Raw genomic sequence first — 14,172 nt, 5'->3', positions numbered from 1 at the left:
ACATGGAAATGATGAAAAATGACATTTCAGTGATAAATTGTTGAGGGAAATGCAATTGAATATTGTAACAAATTCTCATGCTATGATTAATGTAATCTGGAGCTCAAGTCAGTGGGGCAGGTGGCTAAGGCTTGCACTTTCTGATGAAGTTACCTTCCGACTTCCCCTGTATGAATATTTCTCCTTTTGCCATTAACCTGCTGCTTTTCCTCTCCTCTCATCCCAAAACATGACTGTAGCCAAGATGTCCGTCTACAAACGAATGAAACTGGCATGTTGTTTTGATTGCGGCCATTCAGAGCAAGACTGCTCTTGCATGTCAGGCAGTGTACATAGTAACATGGACACCCTTCAGAGGGCCTACCCACTTTCCTCTGTCTCTGTTCATGATTGCGCAACCACTTTACGTGCCTGTAAGTTACACCGCCCAACACATGCTGTTACATGTCTGTGGTGTGTGCTCCGTGTAGTGTCCCATGCAGAGGTACCGTACGTGTTTGAGTGTGTCTGTAATGTTTTCTGTGTGGTGTGATCTGTTTCTCATGACTCCATAGTTTGTGTAACTGTGGCCTTCATGAGTTCATTTTTATAATGAAAATGTTGTATACTGTTATTTGTTATCTTTTAAGTAATTGTATTTTAATTTATTATGAGAAATGATTGTTTTATGGGTGTATTGTGGTAGGTAAGTGGTGGTGTGACTCTGTGGTGCTGCTGTACAGTACTGTAGGTGTGGCTAACGCATGCTGCATCAATCATGCAGTCGTGTGTAAAAATTTCACTTTTTTAGCGTGCTGTTTGGTGTTTTTTTTTATAACTGTTTAAGGTAAGATGTCTACATATACAGAAATCAAACATGAGTTCATTTTCAAGCTTTTATGACTGTAATTAACTGATTATGCCTGTTACATTGTGTCTGATATCTTTGATTTTAAGACCATTTTGAACTTTTTAGTTTATAAACTTTTCAGTTAAATCAGTTTTTCCTTAGTTTAACATTTTATTTTTCCTTTGACTTCACCCTACAAAGCAACTATGCAAAGATTTCTTTTTTTTTTTAAGAAGATTCAAATCAGTCCTCCTAGGTTCTAAATATGAGGATAAGGACACTCATATTTTATTTGTGATACTTCTTCAGTTATATAGACTTTTACAGAGGATACCTTGTGCCTTTTGGGTGTGCCCCCTCTTTATTTTATTGAGTTCTATAGACTTTTTGTGCTTGTTATAGTACTGCAAAGTTACAGGGTGTGAAGTCCACTGCAAAGAATGCTGCTTCTGAACTGCTTAAAGGCCTTGTTGGCAGTTTAGGCTATTCTTTGTTATGTATCTATGTCACATTGAAACTTATGTGCTTAATAACTGCCTAGTGGCAAGTTTTATTAAAGAATGAGTAGCTGAATTATGCGCCACCATATTTCAGTAATAAGTTCACCAGCTAGAGCAGTGTGAGTATTTTAGAAAAGGGATTGAGAATAGAAAGGAGCTAAGATGGTTGGGTTCTGACAGAAGTTGAGCATTTGACTATTAGAAATTGTTCCATTTTCAAAACCCAAGAACTGAAATTAAGAATGTGTAAATGTCGTAAATTAAATATCCCACTGGATTGTGATGCACTTTTACTATTTTTTTACGTATTGAAGATGAATGTTTGCATCTTTGCTGAGAGTTATTTATTTTTAAATAAATTTATTATTTAAAAAAAAATCTCAAATCATGCAATTGTACAGAATTTCCTGCTCTGCCTGTAATTGGTTTGACCTATATTGTAAATAACTTTACCACAGTCCTCAGTAGTTGAATGAGATATTTTACAGCAGGATATAGTTGGTGAATTGAGAAGAGGAAAAAATTGCAGAGAAAAACAAAACAGCCACTTTAAAACTGATGTAGGCTTGATACAGGAAAGGTAAGAGGACTGAGGCTCCTGGAAGATCCCATCCTTTCTCTTTTCTTTTTAAGTGGATGGGAAATAGTAAATTGTCTGTCAATTAGACATGGCAGCAGTAGACCTGGCTATCAAAGCCTTGGATTCAGACATACAGATCTGATTTCCTTCTCAACATTCTCCCACCGTCTGCAGACTCAGCCTAGATTAATGTCAAACACGGCATGATGAGTTTGGCTTGGCTTTTTGTAGTTGGGCCTGCGCTGATATCCCTCGGTACCAATTACTGGCCATTACATGGTTACTGATCTCACTTTTCCCTCAGCCCCCTGTAGGATTTAAGGAAAGCCTCCCCTGTCTAAGATTTCTTTCCCTTTTTAACTGTTTGAATGAACAAAGAGAGTACAGCGATGGAGTGTATTGGGCTTTGTCAAAAAAGGATTGTTGGATTACCTCTCTCAATGTCCAGTTTTTTCCACCAATCCAAGAGGATAAGATCTCTTTATCCATGATGACTTCATCTTCTTGTGTATCACAACCAGATTTTTCTGCACTTTTCTAATTGGTATCTTGGTTAACAGTCACTTATTTAATTTATGGTTTGCTATGATGCAAGTTAAACTTAGACTACACATGAAGAAACCTCTGTTCTGACCTTTTGACACATGCTTATTGGAGTAATTACTGTAAGTGAGTAGTTTGAAATTTGATGGGATAGATAAATCACTGAAACAGCATGTTGAATTGGCTAGCTGAATTATACCTTTATTGATCATGCAGTTTAATTACAGGAGATTGAAAGGAGTAAAAATCTGAAAAGATAGGAGGAGAAGCTTTTGCAACTGAAAAGCTGCAAAAAGTGGTGAGGAAGTGTTTGTGGGGTAGGTTTGTCTTATTTGTTCACTCTGAATCTTGTCGATGCATTTTTTTTTAAACTTCAGAATTGATCCTGGGTTCTATGGACAAAGTTTATTTTTTCGTCTCTAAATCATTTACATATGGTCTATCTTGGTGACCTGACCGTCATCACTTGTGAAAAGCTGTAGTGAATGGGTTGCAACAGGAATTGTATAATGTAGACACTGAGGCTCTTATGCAGCAGAGCTATTGACTAGGGTTGGGGACCCGGGGCTGCGAAGATGCTTTTGGCTTGTCCTCAACCCTTTGGGTTGTTTATGCATTTATGTGCACATCTCATGTGCATAACGACGTGCTGTTTTATCTTAGTGTCTACCATGTGTGTGTGTGAATCTGCATCTCATTGCAAAAGACCTTATCTATCTTGACACAGAAATTATGTTTGCATTTTCATTTTCCCAGCCTTGCTGGTCTGTCACTAAACTTGCCCTGACAGCTCCTGTCCACCAGGCAGGCTTGGTCCTTCCCTCTAAACCCTCTGTCCAATGCTGCGTAGCTGTGCCCCAGATGGTAGCCAGTTAGTATACTGCCTATGCAGTGGGGGCAGATCACTAGAGACAGATGCCAGGGCCACTGTAGGTCTTTGTTTTGAGGATCTGTGTCATAGGCCAGCCCTGGGCCCTCGCTGTGACCTTTATTGCTGGGAGAGATTTTGGCAATGGGTGGGGAGTGTCAGCAGCCCAGAGCTCAGTTCAAGTGTTCACTGCATCAGTAGTTATAGCGGTAACAGTGTTTAATATCTTCTCAGTCAAGGTCACAAATGACAGACCCTAGATAATTAACTTCACTGGCATAAACGGAGACCTATGTTAATCCCAATTCGATGTTTGGAAGCGAAGCCAATTTTAAAAATCTGCAATAATATAAGATGTCTGGACTTCATAGAAAGATCTCGTCTACTGTTGTTAATGCTGTTTTGGATTTCTAAATACACTTAAATATGTCATTTTAAAAAGGTAAAAGTTGATTTACAAATGTCTAAAGGTAAAAATACATTGTTGAATCACGAAACATATTTAGCTCAAGCAATTTTATGAAAATAAAATCTCCTTTTCTAGTTAAGTACACTTTCCTAAAAGCATGGCTCACTCTGGAGGAGGGACGGCTCATTCATCTGTCTGCTTTTTTTGTACCATCATACCATACTTCTATCACAATCTTTAAAGTTTTGCCATTTTTTTTATTACTTTCCCTCTTTTGTTTTTGCTTTGTGTTCCATTGTCTTTAAATTATAGCACATCAGAGTCAATCCCCATTCACCACTCTTATGTTGATGTCTCTATTTCCTAATGTCTGTCATTACATCATTTGTTCCTCTATGTGACCTTCCACATGTCTTTGCATTCTCCTCAGCCAAATATAAGTATAATGGATATGTCAGATCACGTAAGTGTGTTTCTCTGTCTTTCTCCACTGTGCTCCAGCTGTGTGTTTAGACTGTAGCCCCCTCACTTTCTCATGTAACATACTTATTACTGATGCTTTGCTCTAGTATTTGCTCTGTTGTCCCTCATCCCTTAAGAATCGTATACTGTTGTACACACAGTTTAAATAGTATTAAATTCAGTGTTTCATTGAAGAAGTTTATCCTCACTTAACTATCACTAATTCATTTCAACATATTTTGAGAAGAATTAGAGTAATGCATTCTTGGTATTTAAACTTCCTTAAGAGAAATCATTTTGTGTTTGCTGATGCCATGTAGTTCCATGAAATATTCTTTTTGTATTGTGCTGCATGTAGCAGCAGATGGCGCTACAACACCAGGGAACAGTGGAAGCCAAAAAGAGGCTGGCGTTCGTTTCAAAGCCGATTACAATATAGGTAAATCTTTGGTAAATAATTGTTAAATTGTTAACTTTTCATTGCAGTGGTTAAGAATAACTTTTAGTTTTAAATGCTATTTGTCATGCCTAACATTCTTACATGTATATTTTTATTTGTTCACATTTAGCATTCTGATACTTTAGACATTTTTTGTTTCCTATTTGAAATATTGGCTGCCTCCTACGGTAAGCAAAACTAAAAGGAATCGCGGTACTCATATTATCATATAGTTTTATTTTATTTTATTTTTTTACCTGTAACGTTGTAATAGTGCATGGCCTAGAAGGCCATTTCATGCAGTTGCAATGCAGTGGAAGAACAAAGCTTGTTCATGCAGCAAACACTAAAAGTAAAGCCAACTTAGCTCACATACAAAAGGAAACATTACTAGTTGTTACTCCTCTGCCTCAACATCCAGTTTGTATTTGATTACAGCGATCTTATAAGGTTTGCATGCAGTACAGTACCATCATGCGATTTGCATTTCAAGAAGGGACAGTTGCCGTCTGGGTTGTTCAGGATGCACAGTGGACCTGCCAGGGCGGGTGAAGGCTCTGTAACGCTGCACGTGTTTGACAAGGGCCAGATGAATCCAGGAGCTATCGGTGGCGCCCTGTAAATCAAGGAGGCAGCTGACGGCTGGGATAAACGTCTGTTTATTGCCCGGGGCCACCCAAGCATGCTCTCTCCTCCAAACAACCAACCAACCACCCTTCTACCAAAGAGAGGAAAAGGGCTCCGCCTCTCACACTCAACTTTGCTACCAGATTTTTTACTTGCATTCCTCTGTTGTCCTCCTGCAGTGTTCCATGACCCCTTACATACAAACATGCAGGTTGACGCTGTAGCCATAGTCATAGGATTCTGTGTGTGTGTGTTTGGTCAGGCTGCTGGTTGAACATCAGCTGTATATATGCAGGCTATTTATGCACATATTAGAGACAGTTCAGTTTGTCTCTTGACATCATATGATCATATTTCTGGTCAAAAATGTAAACATATCATTTTAGATGAAAATGACAGAATCATTTTATCTGGAATTAAGCCACAATTCTATACATAACCCACAATTAATGTAATAAAACTTTAATGGTTTAGAATAAGTAATTTTTATCGATAATCGGTTGTAGTTTTATATTTGTTGAAATTAAAGTTTTGCTTCACCCAGTATGTTTGACATGACAGCATTTTATTGTGTTGGACTGGCTTTAGCAAAGCTTGGTCTCTGCTTAGCTTTTTAAGAAAATGTAACATAAATGAGAAACAGAGATGTTAGTTCTCTAATTCATTTAGGTTTGTCTCAAAATGAAAGTCACTGTGAACATTGTTGTTCGAGTTTCAACACTAGCTGTAGAAAAATGATGCGATTCTTGCTTTTATGTCATTAAATGAGAACAAATTCAATTGATTTTTAATTATTACAATTTATTATTACGTAATCTTTTTAAGTCAGTAAATCTCAGTCTTACTAACATTTTTAAGTTTTGTGGGATTGGTTTACCCTGAAATATAACATTTAAAGATATATATATATATATTTTTTTTTTTAAAGCAAATTTTGCATAAATAAAACTAGTCAGTTTTCAGCAGTTTCACATAATTGTTAAAGTGCTACCAATCTGAATACAGACTTTCTCACACTTTTTATTCTCCACTGTTTGACAGTAATGGATGACGTTAGACCATCTTTTCAAAACCGATCTGTTAAAACCACTGGCTGCATCTCCACCTCCATCACCTCAAATGCATTTCTTCCCGACACCCTGCACCACAACCAGGAGCCCCGTTTCAACAGGGGCACAGCCAACATCCCCCTTGTTAATAACCGTAAAGGAAGCCTTCTCCCTGTGAGGCCGGGGCCCGGGGTTGACCCCTCACAATTGCGCCTCAGTATCTCAGGTCCAGGAGACAGGGTTGCCAGAGCCCTGGCCGAGAGTCGACTGAACCGGGCCCGCAGTCTGCCGGTGAAATACCGCTACCAGCCCAGTAATGCCATGCTGCTCAGTCACAGTAGGCACTGTAGGTTGCCCTCTTAGCGGGATGCATCAGTCAGTAATCCTGCCTGTTCTGTCCCTTCGTTTTTTTTGTTTTGTTTTGTTTTGTTTGCTGCATGGCAGTTCACTCTGCTGGAGCTGCTGCTGTTGTTGCTCCTGCTGCTTTATTCGGATTTGCCTGTTAGTGCAGTAACTGATGTTCTTTAAACTGGGTGACTTCCAAACTTAGGAGTAATTACAAAAAAGGGACTTCAGCACAAAAGAGTTTAATAATGATATTTATTGTCAGAAATGTTGCAGGAGTTGTTAGCTTTGAGGATAATTACACTTTTTTCTATCTCAAACAAAACTTTCATGTTTCGGTATTTGGAAAGAAGTACATTTTATCGTTGGGTGTACAAATGAAATGTGTTGTTTTTACTGTTGACAAATTAAGCCAGAAGGAGAAACTATTTAACAAGGAATGCATATTTTCCGATTTGATATTTTCAAAGTACATTAAAAAAGGGGAATTGTTTGTAAAGTAGACAGTGCTTGTGATATTAGCTATTCTGAATGCCCAATTGCATAAAGGAAATGTCAAACAATGACATTTTATTAGAAGCCAAAGTCATATTTCTTATCTTTTATTAGCAGAGTTAGGTGACAGCCGAGAATGGGCATTCAGACAATAATGAAATTCTACATGCTTAGAATAGTCATGTCTTGCAGTGTGCACATTGATTTGCACTAATATCATGCTGTGTTATTGATTTCTAACCAAAGGACTAATGTGGGTTTGAAGTGACGGTGCGCTTGGCATTTGCGCTGGGAGAACGTAGATTTGAGACGAGTATCTGGGTGCCTGTCTGAAAGCTCTTGGAACTGGCAGCCGGCAGTGGTGAAGATCAGACTGCTGCTAGTGTGACTGAAATCTTCAGACGACCGGTCCTGGCCTCACTCTGGCTGCTCTTTCTGATTCTCTCTGTCTGACTTGGTTAAAGCAAAGTTTAGAAGATGGTGTTTTTTTATTTATCTATTTTTTTTTTTGGATTTCTTAACACAACAAAACGTAGCTGACAAGAAGCTTGAAAAAAAAAAAGTACATTGGTCCTGCAAATGCAAAACACCAAAGCTTCAAACACACAAACTGAATTCGAGATCTAACAGAAATCATTCATTTTTCATTAAAACATGTAACACCAGTCATGACCTTCTTATTCTGGAAAACGCCGTACATTCACTACCTGCTTTAAAATTTATAGTCCACTAATTCTGTTAATATTCCCTGACCTGATGTGTGCTGAGTGCCTAAATGTTCCCTTGGCATGGAGGTAGACCTGTAGAAGAGCCATTGTGCGCTTTAATTAGAGCTGGAATGTTGGGGTGGGATGCAGATAGTTTTATGGGGGAAAAAAAAGGACAAACCACCTACTCAAGATTAATCTCCATAACATTTATTTATTCATTGTCATTGCTTTTGTCCACGCCCCACCGGCAATAATGGTTTGTGTAATCTCATGGCATTTAATGGCATAGGTAAGCATTGTCACGCTGATGCAGACGGCTAGAGGTACACCTGGACACGTGCAGTAGGTTATACGCGTAGGCCTTGGTGAGATAAAACATTGTAATAGAGGGGTAGTTTGGGATGTGAGCTTTTCATGATATTTTCAAGGCATAAATTGGTTTTTCTTTGTGGTTTTCTCCTGCCTTTTTCAGATTCACCATTGTTCGATACTAATGCTTCCTTTATAAATTTTCTTTTAATTTGACACTGAATTATTAATTTTCCTTTTCTTGTGTTCAGTTTCTTTCATTTTTTTTGCAATGACTGATTGATTGTTTGGTAACTTTTTCATGTCAGGTCCAGCACACTTTCTCAACCATCTGTTTCTATTCTGACACTCTGCGCATGTGTTTGCAGTTGAAGATGAGCATCCATCAACTCTCTCGCCTAAAAAAAAGCAGCGCAACGGAGGAATGCGAAACTCACCAAACTGCTCACCCAAAATGATGAGGTAAGACAAGCTGATTTTATTCTCCTTGCAGCCTTCAAACGGAGAGGAAGGAAAGAAGGGAGGGAGAGAAGAAGGGAAGGAGAGATGTGTCAGAGACGTGGGCTGCTGATGGTGTGATGGTGGCAGTTTGGATGGATGGGAGGGGGGAAATTAAGGGTGGCAGAGGAGGGAGGTAAGACACTGTGAGAGGAAGAAAAGGAGAAATGCCCTGTTAAGCTCTGGCTGTTTAGGATGGCTGTCAGCTGTTAATGACAGAGCTGAAATAATATTTCTGTCATGAAAAGTGGCTGTGAGGAGCCGTTTGGAAACTCCTCCGGCTTTAAAGTCCCAGCTGTCACCTCCTCCAGTCTGGTCCACATGTACTACTTAAACAATGCTGGCACTAATGACACTAGCAACCAATCAGAGGGACCTGCATGGTTACTTTGCCCTCAGGCTATTCCTCTATTGTGGGAACCCCTGTGAGTAGTGTTTCTGGTACTTAAGGCCATATGCGAGATGTATCATCACAATCAAATATGAATTCAAATATTACCTTCCTTTTATCCTGTCTTGTGGAATGAAATTGCTGTTAATTGATTTTGAAAGATAAAAGGGGTAGGTTTTTGTGCTCCTCTGGCTGTGAGGCAGGGTTAGACACACAGCAGCAAGGAAAATACAGGGAGGCCGAGCTGCACTGATTGGCACGGCATATACAAAAAAATGCACACTGAGCTAGACTCTCTAAATGAGAGTGCCTTTACAGTAAAAACATATGTAAAGGGTTTTTTTTGTTTATGTTCTTTTCCTCTTTTGGTATTCATAAAGTTGTCATTATTATTATTTTTGTTGTAAAGCTTTCAGAACTATTGTATCTGACATGTTTGGGTAAATAAAAAATGATGTCCCTAAGGGCAAAAAAAAACGTGATCTAAAATTTATTTTTATTTTTTTTATGGTTTCTGAATCTTATTGTTCTTTTGTCTGTTTGTCCTAACAGTTTGTCAGCGTTCTTTGTATATAAGTTCTGCTTGGTTCCCTCAGGCACTGATCCTGCCTCTGCACTGGTGTGCCTGTGTGATTTTGTCCAGTATACTTGTCGGCCTCCCCCTCAGTCCTCCACAAAACAAGCACTTAATAAGCCTTTACACTTGCCAAACCATTAGCTCAACACAGAGTCATACCCCTCAGTCTAGTTTGCAACAGAGCATCATTTTAGATGCCCTTGCTCTGAGGGAGAAAGCTGCTGCAAAAACAACTAGACACTGGCACGTTTCCAGCTAACTGCTTGTTTAAAAGGCTGTTTAGTTTGCCGAACTTAAAGCGCAAAACCTTTTCTTCTCATCCTACTCTGCTCAGGAGATGGTCCCCGTTTGCCATGTAATATATGCATCTTTGCTTTGATCTCACAGTGATAATAATCCTTGTGAGTTATTTACTCAGTTTTGAAAACGCTTCAAAGCGGTGTCAAAGTTTTCTCTGCTTTAGGGGTGCTTCTGTATTCTGCTGGCTCTTGGGTACTGGGATGACAGGTCCTCTGTTATAGGTGTAGATTTTTTTCCAAAGTCTTAGCCCTTAGCGGAACATAACATTAGCCGTCATAATCCCCCCCCCCCCCCCCCCCCTTTTTAACAGCTGCCGTATCAACATATAACACCATATATACTAAACAGTTGTGCTTTATGAGGTAGATTTTATGCAATACCAAAAGTGATTGTTTGAGGTAGCCTTAGGGAAATGTTATTCTACAAGCAAAAAAAGGGGAAAACACAGTAGAGAGATCGCAAGAGAGCCAACATACATATCAAGTATGGTTTTTACAGGACTCGCAGCCTGAAGGCCTTTGTAAATAAATAATGATCAACAGATTGGCTGTGGGCTTTTGAAAAGCCTGCTTTTGTCAGTTTGCATGATGGGGAAAATTTTCAAAGCAAGAGGCTGCCTTCGTAGCTTGGCAGAGAGGGATTGGGGGAGCACGCCCATCCCCAGCTTGTGAGTGCAGACTGATACACTGGCATAACTCAACTCTGTTTGAAATATATACAGAGGGAGAGAGTTGGAAAGGAAGAGAAGGGGAGAGGCACTGGAGTGAGACATAGAGTAAGGGAAATACTATTTGTCCTCTTCAAAAGTGCATCTTAGAAGATATTGTATCTCACACAGGAAACATATTATAATATTAAAATATTCAGTCTGTAAAATAAGTTTTTTTTTTTCTTCTGTTGGAAAAAATTCTTTGAGTTAAGTTTCAAATTTGTTCATGAATTGTTCATGATTTTTAGGTAACATCCAGCACTGTCATGCTATTCAAATATTGGAGGCCAATCCAACATGTCAGTGTTCTAATGAGCTTCATGGCGACATGACATTAACGCCACTCCTCAAACATTAGTGACGGATCATGACTGACAACACACATCCACTATCAGAGGATGTCATTGTGTCTTCAGCAGCTGATATCCCTTGGGCGTGGCCCTGTAGCGCAGACATCATGTCTGCTCTCCCTGAGCCTTGTGGTAGGTTCAACCCGAGGCACGGATGAGGAAGACGGAGGAGGAGGTGTATGGACGCTGTGACAGGCTGCCAGTCACACTGCTGACAGCTCTGTGAAAGATAGCTGTCTTGGCAGAGAGAGGTGGAGCGGCAGCCCGCCTGCATGCGCCAGTCAGCCCGTGTGTGGAGGCGAGCAGAGCTGAGCAGATTGAAGTGACGGGGGGCTCGGTGGAGTTGATTGGCGCAACACGCGGCTCTGGATGAAAGATTCAGGCTGAGTGTAAAAACACTAAATGCTGTCAGTGTTATTATCACCTGCTCTAACTGATAGAGGGTAGAAGGGGAAAGAAAGCTGCAGAGAGAGGGTGGCTAATTGACAGCTTTTTTTTACTCCTACTTTTCCTGTGATGGCATGCAACCCAAATGCAGGTTGAAGGAAGAGACAACATCAAAGCCTTGTCAGTGAATGGCAGTGTTGATAGACGATATGGAGAGTGATACTGAGAGAGCTGTATGTCAAATTCTTGAGATGTTTTCTCCCATATTATTCACATGTCTGTCTCCGCAGTTTCCTCTTTTAGAAGTCTGCACATAGTGCTGTTTTAACCAAAGATTGAATTTTTTTGGTTAAATGATAAATTCATTATGTATGCATCTTGATTTGGTGCAGATGAAGTGTGAGAACATGTCTTGTTGGATGAGCGAAAGAACAGGAGAGGCGGTATAACAGGACTGACAGAGTCTCTTTCATGGTCAGTGTTACACTGGATAAAACTCAGCAGCTCACTGTTGTGGATTAGCCTGTTTGGTTGTGACATGCTGTTGAAACATTAATGGCCATCAGTTGGGAGAGTAAAATGTGATTAGGCAAATTCCTGAAATATTTAAAGTTTGAGCCTGTTGGAGCTTTTACTATTTGCTCCACATGGTCTCGGGAACTGGAGGAGAGGGTAAAAGCTGGTAATTGGCCTTGTATTGTCATGCCATTCAGTCAGTAGCACTCGACACTTCCTTTTCTCCTCTGTACCACAGTGAACAAAAGGGTATGAATCTTCTGATGTCTTGACAACAAGAACAAAAGGAAATTGTGATGTGATATTGTAGTTATGGGATTTAACAGTATTTAGAGCCATAGAAAGTATAACACTTTGATATTGGGATGGACTAATGCTTGTTATGCTAAATGAATAAATATCCCAAGAAGTCCTGATGGCTACTTCACAAGCTGTTGACAGAAAACTTGAGTACATTCTGTTTTTCAGTCGACACGATCCCCTTCTGATCCCTGGGAATGAACAAATTGAGAACATGGACATGAACGTGAAGAGGTATGACTCGACTGGGATGTTTCACTGGTGCCCTTCCAAAGAGATCGAAAAAGTAATCCTGGTAAGTGTGATTGGAGCTCTCTGACTACAACCCAGTTTAAAAAAAAAAGATACTGAAAAAGATATAAAAGAATACAATAAAACAAAAGTTGAGTGAGTATGCTCAGGAGCCAACCTTTCCCGTCAATACTGCAGTAACCCTATCACATACTAATGTGTATTGAAATTCTTTCCACTGCTTCTCTGTTATTTCAAGGTGAGTTTGTTTTATATATTTATATATAAAAAATATGTATCTCCACCAAGAATCTGTGAACTGCAGTCAATGCATGAGTTTGTTAAGATTGCAAGGCAGTTTGTAAGCATTTTGCCCTGGTGTGTAATTTGTTTGAATAAGGTTAACCCTGTCCAAATCAAACATTAAAATTACACAGTAGCTTAATAACGTTTTTGTTGCTTTTGTACAGCTGATACTTAAGTGAGCCTAATAATCTCAAAATGTTTAATTCTAATTTAGCTCAAGGGACCGTGAACTTGACTTGCCTTGACTTGTTTTAGAAACAAATACTACTGGTTATTGACAGAAATTTTTAACGCACCGGAGCAGGCTGACTATAGACAGTATGAGACAGTTTGCAGCAGTGGATCCTTGATGACCTGACTTTTACCTCGTGTCTGCAATAAACGAACAGTCGTAGTTATATGTAAAGTCTTATTTACTTCCACGCATCAAAACTTTAAAAGCATGGGAGGGTTGTGTGACAAATGGCCGATTTTGAAAGCAGGTTAATGTATTGTTTTACTTTAAAGATTATATGTTACGTAATAGTTTTGTTTATTTCTTATGCCTCTTCATTGATATTTTCCCAATGATACATAATGTATGTGCCTTAAATCTTACAAACTGCATTTTTCCAGACTGAATGAGTTGTCCTTTTTTAAAAAGATCATCTGTGGTTTGTATTTGATATTTTCTTTTCATATTATTGTACTTTGACTGCTTATGGAAAGGAAAGTAGGTAATCAAACTGTTGTGCATGTAAGTACGACACCGTAATGATGGACTATCTAAATTCTTGGTTAACAAATTAAAAGTGGACTTACAACGGTGCATAAAATCCTTGTAAGTCAACTTGTGTACTGTTTTCTGCAAAAATCAACTTTCTTTTCAGTTAAAATATTTTCTTTTTTCCCTTGTGTCTCTTCTCTGTATCCACTTGTTCTCATTCCTGTTTCTGCTTGTGTCCCCTTTTCCTGTGCCTCTCTGTTCCCTGCAGACCCGGAGTGAAGCGTCCATGACAGTGCTGAGCGGCCATGTAGTGGTCTGTATATTTGGGGATGTCACGTCCGCTTTAGTGGGGCTGCGAAACTTGGTGATGCCTTTAAGAGCCAGCAACTTCCATTACCACGAGCTAAAGCCAATAGTTTTCGTGGGCTCGCTGGATTACCTTCGCAGAGAGTGGGAAACTTTACACAACTTCCCCAAGGTTTCCATCTTACCTGTGAGTGTTCAGATTCACTGGCATAGGATACAAATTTTATGGCCAATAAGGCATTGACATTTTGAGCTACGCATGCATTGAAATCCTGAGAGGGATTGCCATTTTGATTTGATCACACATTACTCAATTGAAAGATTGATCCACAAGAGCTCAGTCAGCCCCCCTCATCTAAAGCAGTGACACATCATGCATATCCTAAGTGGAGTTTATGAGTGGTGCAGCTGCAGTGCCCATTGCGGATGG

At 39.5% G+C, this 14,172-nt stretch overlaps 1 protein-coding gene across 1 annotated transcript in view; it reads left to right on the top strand.

Annotated features, from left to right (window-relative positions):
- Positions 1–14,172, top strand: part of kcnma1a (potassium large conductance calcium-activated channel, subfamily M, alpha member 1a) — a 146,022-nt gene that overhangs the window by 112,053 nt on the left and 19,797 nt on the right. The window contains 5 exon segments of the mRNA XM_072390909.1: positions 4,160–4,192; positions 4,550–4,630; positions 8,534–8,627; positions 12,362–12,488; positions 13,705–13,929. Of these exon segments, the coding sequence (XP_072247010.1) occupies positions 4,160–4,192; positions 4,550–4,630; positions 8,534–8,627; positions 12,362–12,488; positions 13,705–13,929 (560 nt within the window).

This window comes from Leuresthes tenuis, unplaced genomic scaffold, assembly GCF_036924035.1.
Source record: "Leuresthes tenuis unplaced genomic scaffold, fLeuTen1.0.hap1 SCAF_8, whole genome shotgun sequence".
NCBI lineage: Eukaryota > Metazoa > Chordata > Actinopteri > Atheriniformes > Atherinopsidae > Leuresthes > Leuresthes tenuis.
This window is presented reverse-complemented; position numbering and strand designations above follow the sequence as displayed.